This window comes from Cherax quadricarinatus, chromosome 61, assembly GCF_038502225.1.
Source record: "Cherax quadricarinatus isolate ZL_2023a chromosome 61, ASM3850222v1, whole genome shotgun sequence".
Taxonomy (NCBI): domain Eukaryota; kingdom Metazoa; phylum Arthropoda; class Malacostraca; order Decapoda; family Parastacidae; genus Cherax; species Cherax quadricarinatus.
In genome coordinates, this window is record NC_091352.1 from 5,527,314 (window position 1) to 5,539,438 (window position 12,125).

Consider the following 12,125-nt stretch of genomic DNA (forward strand, 5'->3'; position numbering starts at 1 on the left):
TCCCCCCCTGCTTTTAACATTTCTGTCATGATCCCATCAGTTCCAGCTGCTTTACCCCCTTTCATTTTACGTAATGCCTCACGTACCTCCTCCACACTTACATTCTGCTCTTCTTCACTCCTAAAAGATGGTATACCTCCCTGACCAGTGCATGAAATTACTGCCTCTGTTTCTTCCTTAACATTTAAAAGTTCCTCAAAATATTCTCGCCATCTACCCAATACCTCCATCTCCCCATCTACTAACTCCCCTACTCTGTTTTTAACTGACAAATCCATATTTTCCCTAGGCTTTCTTAACTTGTTTAACTCACTCCAAAATTTTTTCTTATTTTCATTAAAATTTCTTGACAGTGCCTCTCCCACTCTATCATCTGCTCTCCTTTTGCACTCTCTCACCACTCTCTTTACCTTTCTTTTACTCTCCATATACTCTGCTCTTCTTATAACACTTCTGCTTTGTAAAAACCTCTCATAAGCTACCTTTTTCTCTTTTATCACACCCTTTACTTCATCATTCCACCAATCACTCCTCTTTCCTCCTGCCCCCACCCTCCTATAACCACAAACTTCTGCCCCACATTCTAATACTGCATTTTTAAAACTATTCCAACCCTCTTCAACCCCCCCACTACTCATCTTTGCACTAGCCCACCTTTCTGCCAATAGTCGCTTATATCTCACCCGAACTTCCTCCTCCCTTAGTTTATACACTTTCACCTCCCTCTTACTTGTTGTTGCCACCTTCCTCTTTTCCCATCTACCTCTTACTCTAACTGTAGCTACAACTAAATAATGATCCGATATATCAGTTGCCCCTCTATAAACATGTACATCCTGGAGCCTACCCATCAACCTTTTATCCACCAATACATAATCTAATAAACTACTTTCATTACGTGCTACATCATACCTTGTATATTTATTTATCCTCTTTTTCATAAAATATGTATTACTTATTACCAAATTTCTTTCTACACATAGCTCAATTAAAGGCTCCCCATTTACATTTACCCCTGGCACCCCAAATTTACCTACTACTCCCTCCATAACATTTTTACCCACTTTAGCATTAAAATCCCCAACCACCATTACTCTCACACTTGATTCAAAACTCCCCACGCATTCACTCAACATTTCCCAAAATCTCTCTCTCTCCTCTACACTTCTCTCTTCTCCAGGTGCATACACGCTTATTATAACCCACTTTTCACATCCAATCTTTATTTTACTCCACATAATCCTTGAATTAATACATTTATAGTCCCTCTTTTCCTGCCATAGCTTATCCTTCAACATTATTGCTACTCCTTCTTTAGCTCTAACTCTATTTGAAACCCCTGACCTAATCCCATTTATTCCTCTCCACTGAAACTCTCCCACCCCCTTCAGCTTTGTTTCACTTAAAGCCAGGACATCCAGCTTCTTCTCATTCATAACATCCACAATCATCTCTTTCTTATCATCTGCACAACATCCACGCACATTCAGACTTCCCACTTTGACAATTTTCTTCTTCTTATTCTTTTTAGTAATCTTTACAGGAAAAGGGGTTACTAGCCCATTGTTCCCGGCATTTTAGTTGACTTTTACAACACGCATGGCTTACGGAGGAAAGATTCTTATTCCACTTCCCCATGGATATAAAAGGAAAATTAATAAGACCAAGAACTATTAAGATAAAATCAAAGAAAACTCAGATGAGTGTGTATAAATAAATGTGTACATGTATGTGTAGTGTGACCTAAGTGTAAGTAGAAGTAGCAAGACATGCCTGTAATCTTGCATATTTATGAGACAGACAAAAGACATCAGCAATCCTACCATCATGTAAAACAATCACAGGCTTCGTTTTACACTCACTTGGCAGGACGGTAGTACCTCCCTGGGTGGTTGCTGTCTACCAACCTACTACCTATAATATATATATATATATTATATATATATATATATATATATATATAATATATATATATATATATTATATATATATATATATATATATATATATATATATATATATATATATATATATATATATATATATATATATATATATAAATTTTTTTTTTTTTTTTCTCTCGCCCAATTTTTTAAGATTCTTAGGGTTAATAACTAGCTTGTGATTTTGGTATGACTTCATAATAGTAATGTTAAGTGATTTAATCCTTTTATTTTTGAGAGCCTTTGCGAATAATTTTGGTCCACTGAAACCCTTCCAGAGGCTGAAGTAACAGTACTTGGTAAATCTCAGTTCCTTTATTCATACTAATAGGTTTTGTGAAAACTTTCTACTGAAAATAATAGTGCTGTAACTTCGTCTATACTTTTGGGATGGTGTATCTCTTGACCCTAAATCCATAATGTTATACTGAAAGTTGGTTACTAATTGTTGCTTTGAAATTTGACTTCAGTTCCCAGGTTAGTCTTTTTATTATTATTATTGCATAGTTAATGGAACTGTCTATGGAGCTTTTGTGCCCCCTTGCATTTGTCAGGTCTTTCAGTCATGACTTAACTTAGTGATCAATTCTTCAAAATTTTAAACTAAAAGGTCTGAATAGCCCTTTCCCATCTCCCTTTATTCAATACCATTTCTGTAAATGGTAGAATAGCTTGTTCATCTTAATGCTCTTGGCTGGATCATGGTTTTAATCACCAAGACATAATGTATCAAATACAGGGTCTTTCATTTTTTTACTTCAGCAAAGTAAAAAATTTGCATTAAAACAAATACCTTTGCAGGGCAAGCTTTGGACTGAAATTAAATCATAAATATTTATTACAGGGAGCTTTAATGGCTCGTGCAATAGGAGGCAGAGTACCAAGTTCAGACCCTGTTGCATCACAAGCAGGATTTGATGCTCCAAGCTCAAGTACTTTCTCAAATGCAGAGGCAAAATCAATTACACATCTTGTCAGAAAGAAGGTACATCTAAAGCTAAAAACTTGTAGTTCAAAATGAAATCCTAGGTGTGAGCACCTTTGTAAAGGTTTGAATCTTAATGTGTTGAGGTATTGGGTTAAATTGCCAGAGAATGGTGAGGGGGGGGGGGCAGTGTACAATGAATGTAGTTTTAGCAGTGCACAGCAGTATGGATGTGAAGAATGGTCTTGGAATCATACAGCTAAGTAGATTGATGTAAATATAGTCCCAGCTCGGTATTTTGTGATTTACTTTATTCCTTAGTTTGCAAATCTGGTGGGTTGGAAATAATTGGTATTGATGGTCTGGAACAATAGCTTAAAGGTACACAAGCTTTAGATGAAAGGTGTAGGAATGTCTGAAGTGTTGGAAGGAGGGTTTTGAGGAATGGTATTAGTATGGCTAAACACAAATTAAACGAAAACTAGTTGACCTGATAACAGTGCATGCACTTTGAAAAGTGGGCTGGGGTCGAGTAATCAGTGGATTGCAATTTATCATCTTTAGGAAAATACTGTCATCCAGCCTTGTTGAAGGGCAGGTTAAAAATTGATAAGTTGTTAAAGCTTCAGGTTTGATGCATTATTGCTTTACAATACTTGTGAAAAACTGCCGAGTGCCAAAATTAAATAGCAAGATAAATTTGCAGTTTTGTGGCACTTCTTAAAATACTGAACCTGAATTTCTATAAATCTGGGATAGTACATTGTATCCATTAATATTGGTATACCATGCCAACAAGGTAGTAATGTATATGCAACAATTAAGGTACCAAGTGTTGCATGTGTAGTGCCTTTTGCTATCTAGGAAAGTCGTTAATATAAAAAAAAAAAAAAGTACTTAGTGGATCAGTGTAGGAAAGCAGTGAATTTTTAGACACATTTCCTGATGTGTACACTGCAGCCTAGAGGCTTTTGGTACAATATACTGGTACTAGTATATATAGATTTGTAATTTAGGTTAAGTGCTAGTTTCTTCCATGGAAAGACCTGCCAATGTTGAAAGCTTAAGCTCCTTTCTTTTCATCCCCAAGCAGAGGAAACCAGAAGAGGATGCTGCAGTAGCAGATATAAAGAAGGCCAAAGTTGAGAATGGTGAAAGCACAACCAGTGAAGTGACTAGTACAAATGGTCAATCAGAAAGTATGGAAACTGATAATAAGGCAAGTATACTAATTGGTATGTGTAAAAAGTTATTTGGGTTACTTGAGATTTGTGTATTAGTGCTAATAGAAACTACATTTTCTAGTAGATGCCATTATGGGGCTCAATCCAAGGAATTAAATTTTCTTAAATTGACCCTGATTACATCCCATATCCTCAGGTGCTGCATGACCTTTACGGGTAGTCCTTAATTTGGTATAAACCTTGGTAATAAATACTGACAAGTTAGTTTAGAAAAATATACAAACACTAGGACATATTTATTAGAAAAAGTTTGTCCTGTGATTCTGATAGTGATTAAGATCCTAGGACCGAAACTTTTTCTAGTAAGTTTTTCGTAGTGTTCGCTTAAGTGTTTTTCTAAACCATTGCTTACTCTTCATGAATGAAATGTGATTAAGGGGTAAGGCACCCTAGCCTGAGACTTAAGCTTTTTGATTCTTTACTTCCTGATCAAAGCTGAGAACATTTGGCAAATGAAATTGAGGTAGGCAAGCAGTGGGAAGGAAGGGGTAAATAACAAATTGAGCCTAAAAATACACAGGCTGTAATAATGCTGTGGGAGTCTCAAAATAGATTTTAGCATTAAAATAGTTTATTATTGACTATTCTAAATGCTTTGCATTTTCCCAGGTGCTGTGACCCCTATAGTTTGTGCTTCCCCTTACTGATAATGTGATCTTGGTTAAATGAACATCCAGATAGTGGTATTGTGTAAAGTAATTTTCATTAGGGTTGTGCCAAAATGTTTGTGGGTATCTTCTATTTATGGTAGTAAAATTGTTGACCTAAAATAGATCAGTAAGTAAATATTCTTAATTTTCTTCAGACCTCTTCAAAAGGTAAAGATATGGAAGAGCTAAAGAAACAGGCTGCAGAAGAGATGAAGAAGGCAACAGAAGAAATAACAAAGGAAAAACCACAAGCTACAACCTAAGTTCATCAATATTTAACCCAACCACTGCCACTTTAATCTTTTTGTAGCTTTTACCATAAGGTGTAAACTTTTAGTACTAGTGAATGTGTTTTTAGGATTTACATATTTATTAAAAATACTAAAGAATTTTTGTTTTACCTTGCCTTCCTAAATTTTTTTATTGGGGTCCATAAGGGAGATTCTTTAGTTGGTAAGGATTTCTTGAACCAAGAAATTATACCTATGCTCTCCTTGGATTCAACCTGAATACCTTCCATTGCCCCAGGCACTGTATGACCCCCGTGGGTTTAGCATTCCCTAAATGTAAATTGTTGGTTACTTTTTTTTTTTTTTTTTTCCCATCAGTTTTGTGCACTCTAAATACATTATCAAATAGAAAAGATTAAAATTTGGGATAAGCTTCTTTGAACTACAAAATACGTTTTAAAAGGCTCAAACCAGATTATGTACACAATTAATTTGTGAGAGGCGGGGGAGTAAGATATTGCCTGAATGGAAAATTGCAGACTGTAATCTGTACTTAAAGGATCCCTCAGGAGGTTCCTTGATGTTGAAGAGGGCTTTGTATAATAGACCTGTGCTCAAATTCCTCGAGACCCTTGTGGGTGTAACACTTGGTTGTGATTATAATGATACAATTCCTTGAACAGAGCCTGAATGCCTTCCCTATCCCTCTTCCCAGTGCTCTGTGGGTTTACTACAGCACTAAGACCCTTGTGGATTTAGAGCTTAGTTATAATTATAATGTGGGTTAACTGTTCCATGAGCATAATGCACCTGAAGGCCCTAGCAATTTTTTTTAACCCCATGAAGGAAGGTGCCTTAATCCAAGAAATTGAGGTATATTCACCCCTTCCTTACTTGGATTGAACCAGATTGCCTACCATTCCCAAGTGTATGACCCTAGTGGGTTTATTGCTTCCCCCTAAAATCTATACAGTGGACCCCCGCATAACGATTACCTCCGAATGCGACCAATTGTGTAAGTGCGTTTGTACGTGTATGTTTGGGGGTCTGAAATGGACTAATCTACTTCACAATATTTCTTATGGGAACAAATTCGGTCAGTATTGGCACCTGAACATACTTCTGGAGTGAAAAAATATCGTTAACCGGGGGTCCACTGTACTTAAAGATTCTAGCATCGGAGAGGAGGTTTGTGGCGTCCTTCGCTCTAGTAATGAAGGACCAGGATCGTTCCCTAGCTTAAGTGAAACAAAGTTCCCATGCACTTGCTGCCCCTATTCGCATTGCAATAAATACGTACCCAGTGTTACCGTTATGTGTCACATCACGGTGAAGCACATTAAACAACCTGAATGGGGGGGAAAAAGTCTGACTTGTGGAGTTTTTTGGAGAATCTTTCCCAAAAGTCTGGTTCCTTGATGCTGGTGAGGGGCTCTTGATCTAGGGAATTGGATCTGCTCCAGTTCCCTGAATTGAGCCTGAATACCTTCCACCCCCTCCCTTTCCTCTGTGCTGTATAATCCTACGGGTTTAGCACCCCCCCATGATTATACATAATTATGAATCTAATTCCATTTCCCAAAGTGATGTATGACCTGTAAGGGTTAAGTGCTCCCTATCAGTGGTTATCCTGTTTGGTTAACCCAGCAGGTAAAGCCTGAACAAAATTTAAGGAGTTCTTGATCCAACAAACCGAACTTTACCTCCCTTTCATGAATCAAGCCTGACTGCATACCATTGCAGTGCTGTATGACCCTAGTGGGTTTAGTGCTTGGGTTTGATCATGATTGTCTACCATTGTCCCAGGTGCTGTGACCCCCTGTGAGATTAATGCCCCCACCCCAGTGGGGTACCTTTAAGAGGTTGCCTGAAATTGGTCTAAATTTCTTCTTAAATTTATTTTGTATAACTAGAGAACCCCTTGTTTAATTCCCTTCAAATTTTCAATTTTGTGTATGGTAATGAGAATTGGTATGTTTCTGTGCCCTATGACCAAAGTTGAACCAATTCCTAGCATCCTGGTGGGAGACTACTGTCTCCTGTCTTCACATCGGCCACATACATACGGGTATCTCATGGAGAGGCGCCCTGTTCCACTCTGAGAATTGTCAGGTTTCAGTTTGTTGGACTGCCCACCATAACGAGCACACGGAATTTACCTCCAACATCGTTGCTGCTCTACTGCCCTTAGTTTACCATCCCTTCTTGCTGATGGACCCTCCTTTACCCCAGATTCTCTCATTGACTTGACAGCAACTGATTTACGACAACGATGACTCTAGTACTCCTCACAGCCCTTTTGTACCTCAATCTCTTGCTAACCTCCCCTGCACTATCCACTGCCCTGCTGCACTCCATGACCTAATAATCATCCCTCTCCCTCTTGCTACCCAATACCCCTGCATCCTTCCCTGCCTGGCAGCGCTGTATGACCCTTGTAGGTTTATCGCTTCTTTTTTTATTATAATCTAGCATCCTGTCCTGGAATGGTTTGATTTCCAAAAGCCTCTGTGGTGTAGGTTCAAGGAGTCACACAGTGCTGCTTGACCCTTGTCATTTTAGTGCTTTATTTGATTATAATCAAATGGTCACAAAAGGTGCCTCCCAATCTGATGAAGCAAAATTCAAATGTATAGGTGCAGTATTGTATAAGTGAAATTTTATTCACATAAACCATTTTTAAAAAATGTTTACTAATGAAAGAAAGAGCTATATGGTCCTTGTGGGTTTAGCACTTGGTTTTAATTAATTCTGAAAGGTTTCAGTATCTAAAGGTTGATGCATCTTAGGGTCAGGATAGTAACTATTAATTATATTAGTATGTTGAACATCTTTATTATGCATCTCATACCCATCCTATGAGTGGATTTTGACACTTAATCCTGAACTGATATAGTATTATTTTACCTTATTGCATTATTTTGCCTTGATGCTAGTGAGGCCTCTTGATCCATTGAACGAGTTACCATCCCCTTGGGTTGAATTTGAAAGCCTTCCATTCCACAGGTGCTATATAACCCCTATATATAGGTTTACACTTTCTTCTGATTAAAATATAACAACTGTGAACAGTTTTCTGTGTGAGGGGCTTGTATATCCAACAGACATGTTTAGAGACAAATAGTTTTTGGGACAATACGAGCTGTTGGAGTGTGAGCAAGGCAACATTTTGTGAAGAAATGCGGGAAAACCGGTTAGCTGAACTTTGGTCCTGAGGGTGAGTACACTGAAGGAGGGTTGAGAATATTTGCAGTTGTGGGGGATGGGGATCTGAGCTATAGTACCATCATTCACTATCACTCTGGTGAAAGTGTTTCTTCTTTTGGGTCACCCTACCTCTGTGGGAGAAGGCCGGTGTGCTAAAAACAAAATTGTGAACAGCATCAACTTTAAATGGTTGATGGATTGTATGAAGTGGATGGAATGTTTCATGGGTTTAGGCTGTGTAGGCACAAATTTTGTTGGATTCTGTGTAATAATTGGAAAATGCCTCTTCTGGTCAGCTTTAAACTTAGTGCTGATGTGTTTTCCTCATTGGAAAGAATGTTTTGATATTATCTACCAATTTGATCAATTTAGTTACTCTTGAAATAACTGGAGAATAGATAAGACAGTATTTGACTTAATTTGATTCTCCTAGGTTAACTTAATTTAATGTACTTTAATGTGCATTTACCATGTGTACCTTCAAGATCATTGTTAAACAACTGTCTGTTCTACACACTAAACCTACATAAAACTAACGTGCTTAACTTAGGATATTGTTATTTTTTCATCTTGAAAGGTTTGAATTAGATTTAGGCTGTGTAGTGTCCAAATTTACCATTGTTATTGAAGAAATTTGGATATTAGTTTATGATCTGTGAATGCCTCTTCTGGTTCCTTTCAAATCTTCAACACTAATATTTAACTTTATTATCATCTTATGTCGCACTCGGCACTATTCCATTAACGTGTAATAAGGAGCAAGGGACAGGTTACGTAATACTGGGATACCTTCCTGAGATCATTGAGGTACAGGGGACGAGTTATAAAATATTGGGACGTCTTCCTCGGATCATGGAGGCACAAGGACTGGTGTAATGGAATACGGGGATACCTCGGATCACTGAGGCACAGTGAACTAGGGTAACGTAATACGAGGACACTTTCCTCAGATCACTGAGGCACAGTGAACTAGGGTAATGTAATACGAAGACACTTTCCTTGGATCACTGAGGCACAGTGAACTAGGGTAATGTAATACGAAGACACTTCCCTTGGATCACTGAGGCACAGTGAACTAGGGTAATGTAATACGAAGATACCTTCCACGGATCACCCAGTGACCGAAATACATAAAGTTATTGTTCATCTTAGACCGCCTTTACTTTAAAGTGAGTACCAGGTTTTATCCCGACTTCAAGACTACAGCATATATTTTTTTTAATAAAAATTGGCGTTATACGGCCCCTACAGGTTTAGCACATGGCTTAAATATAATTTGAAATAAATTAATTTACCAGGAGTCTGTCGGGAGGCGAGTCTTTGGCTTCAAATAGAGGTTTTGGCTTCAGCTACCTATTCTAATGTAGATAAATGGCTCAGAGAGCCGACAGAATAACGAATTAGACACTTGTGTAACACTTACGTATCTCTTACTGCGGAAACTTTACACCATCCAGTGACTTCCTCAGTTCAACACATGAAGGGTATTGGACTGAGGAAGCCACTGGTTGGAGTAAACGTTTCCACAAGAAAAATACCCAAGTGTTGCACAAGTGTCTAATTTACCTCGTCTTAGCGTCAAATATACTGGTGGCTCGTGGCCTGGTAGACAAAGCTCTCACTTCACACGCGGAGGGGTCTGGGTTCGATTTCCGGCAAGGGTAGAAACATGGGACTTGTTTCGTTACACCGGTTGTCCATGTTCACCCATCAGCAAAATGGGTGTGATGAATGGTTTTGAAAATCGACAAGTTGAAAAATTGAGACACTTATGCAACATATGGGATTCCCATATGTTGCATAAGTGTCTCAATTCTTCAGTAAAATTAGTACATGGGTGTTAGTGGACTGGTGTGGGTCGCATCCTGGGATAAGGACCTAATTTGCCCGAAATACTCTGCATAACAAGGGGCTTTCTATATAGTAGTATGTCATTGATGTCAGCTATGGTCTGTATATCATGTACATGTACTTGTAGTAAATAAAGATACTATTATTGTTGTTATTATAAATCACTGCTAAAAATTAAAGGTTTCTGATTTTGTCGGCGGTGGTCTCTGGATTCATCTCCGGGGAACCAAACCTACGTTTGGAATACTGCCAAGCCCTTATTTGGTGGGATCAACCAACCAAAATTTTGATTATTATTATAATCAAGGGGGAAGCGCTAAACCCGTAAGATTATACAGCGCCCAGGGGAGGGGGGATGTGGAAGGCATTCAGGCTTAATTCGGGGAACTGGAGCACAGATCCAATTCCCTAAATCAAGAGCCCCTCACCAACATCAAGGAACCTTCCATGAGGGGACCAAAATTTTGAGTGAGCTTCAGAGTGCATATATGGCGGGAATGCTGAAGCTCTTATGTGAATTTGGCGGCAAAGATTAGCGCGTGCGCAATGATGGCAGCTGCGGCTGCTCGACCAATCAGCTCTCAAGGATGGCAGCAAAACCCGTGAACGGCACAACATGGTGCACAGTATAAAAATGACGATGGTAGCGGCAACAACTCATGGAATAAAAGTACGATTTATTGCTATCCGCGTTGTTGTGTGTGGCGGGAAATTACGTTATACACCGTGGGTGTGGAGTGTCTGGTGTGAAAATTGTCATTTGTTGGGTCAAATAACACTGAGGGAAGGACGATTATTGTTCACCCGAGGGAAAGGTGGGGGGGATAATATAGGCTGTTTCCTGTATGCCTTCTAGCCGAGTGCTATAATATGTTAAGGATGGGGAAGTTGTGTGGAGAGTCGTAGGAGCCTCATGTTGTAATAGGAGTTAATGTAGAAGCAGAAATGTCAAGCAGGTGAGCATTAAAAAGTGGAAACAAACGTTGGCGTGAGAATGTTTGGGTGGAGGTTCTTGGCCTTGACCACTTCTCTGGTATACCTTTCATTTCTAATGTACTTTCCACCTTGGGTTTAATCCATATGGTATCCAGCAATATCATGAATAACTCTTTGTTTGCCAATACAACTACTTTCACTGTCTTCCATGTGGAAAAATTATGTCAAATACTTGGACAAACTTCACTTTTTTTTTTTTTAAAGTTTCTTGGGCTGTACATGGTGAGGAAGATTAATTGTAATTTCATTAACATTTAAATCTCTAAACGTAATGTAAAATCAAGTCATTTTGTTTAGGGAAAAGCTTGGAGGAGGAGCCTCAGGGCATGCAAACAAAAGCCTTATTTACACTTTCACAATTATCCTATAAGCTTACTGGGGAGGGGTTCTTGATCCAAGGAATTTAATTTTGCTTCTTGGATTGAATTTGAATTTGCCTTACATTGCCCCAAGCACTATGACCCCTGTGGGTTTAGCACTCGTGAATGTAATAATTTAAGCTTAAGAAAAGCTCTTCCTTCAAGGGAGGTAGGTACCTTGATCCAAGGAACTGGACTAGGCCTTCCCTTATATCAAACTTAATTTCCTCTTATTCCCAAAACCCTATATGACCCTTATGGGTTTAACGCTCTCCCCTGATTAAAACAAAAGTAAAGAAAAAACTTTTATAAATTATATACAGTAGTTATGGAGACATACAAATGCTTTAGGAATACAGCATTGATATATTATATAAGAACATAAAGGAGAGTAACAATAAGATCAGCATGACCTATTTCCTAAGTAAGCATCCTTAGAAAATTGTTCAGTTATATAGCACTTACAGTCTATCACTTACATCAGATTGACCTACATTTCCTGTGCTTTGTGGCTGGGTCAGAGGCCAAGACAATACTACATTTAATTGGTACTAATGAGACAACTGGCCATAAGTCAGTGCTTGAATTTATTGGGTTATCTTATTTATTTATGCTCAAGTTACTATGCATGACATGCACAGTTATCCTGACTGAATGTGATTAAAAACTTAATAAAGTTTGCCAATATAAAAATGGCTAAGATTTACAACTACAATTCAG

At 38.4% G+C, this 12,125-nt stretch overlaps 2 protein-coding genes across 5 annotated transcripts in view; both read left to right on the forward strand.

Moving 5' to 3' along the window:
• The window catches only part of Nasp (Nuclear autoantigenic sperm protein), a 45,166-nt gene extending 40,015 nt beyond the window's left edge, over positions 1-5,151 (forward strand). Inside the window, exons 11-13 of one of the 2 annotated variants that reach the window (XM_053792100.2) lie at positions 2,788-2,928; positions 3,959-4,087; positions 4,918-5,151. In XM_053792100.2, the coding sequence (XP_053648075.1) occupies positions 2,788-2,928; positions 3,959-4,087; positions 4,918-5,025 (378 nt within the window). In that variant the 3' untranslated portion in view covers positions 5,026-5,151. The remainder of the gene's footprint in view (positions 1-2,787; positions 2,929-3,958; positions 4,088-4,917) is intronic. The other variant, XM_053792101.2, reaches the window with a different exon arrangement.
• Positions 5,152-10,377: 5,226 nt separating this feature from the next.
• The window catches only part of Hel89B (histone acetyltransferase 1), a 72,114-nt gene continuing 70,366 nt past the window's right edge, over positions 10,378-12,125 (forward strand). For 2 of the 3 annotated variants that reach the window (XM_053792094.2, XM_053792095.2), the window contains exon 1: positions 10,704-11,006. In XM_053792094.2, coding sequence (XP_053648069.2) covers positions 10,996-11,006 — 11 coding nt within the window. In that variant the 5' untranslated portion in view covers positions 10,704-10,995. Of the gene's footprint in view, positions 11,007-12,125 lie in introns of all 3 variants that reach the window. The other variant, XM_053792096.2, reaches the window with a different exon arrangement.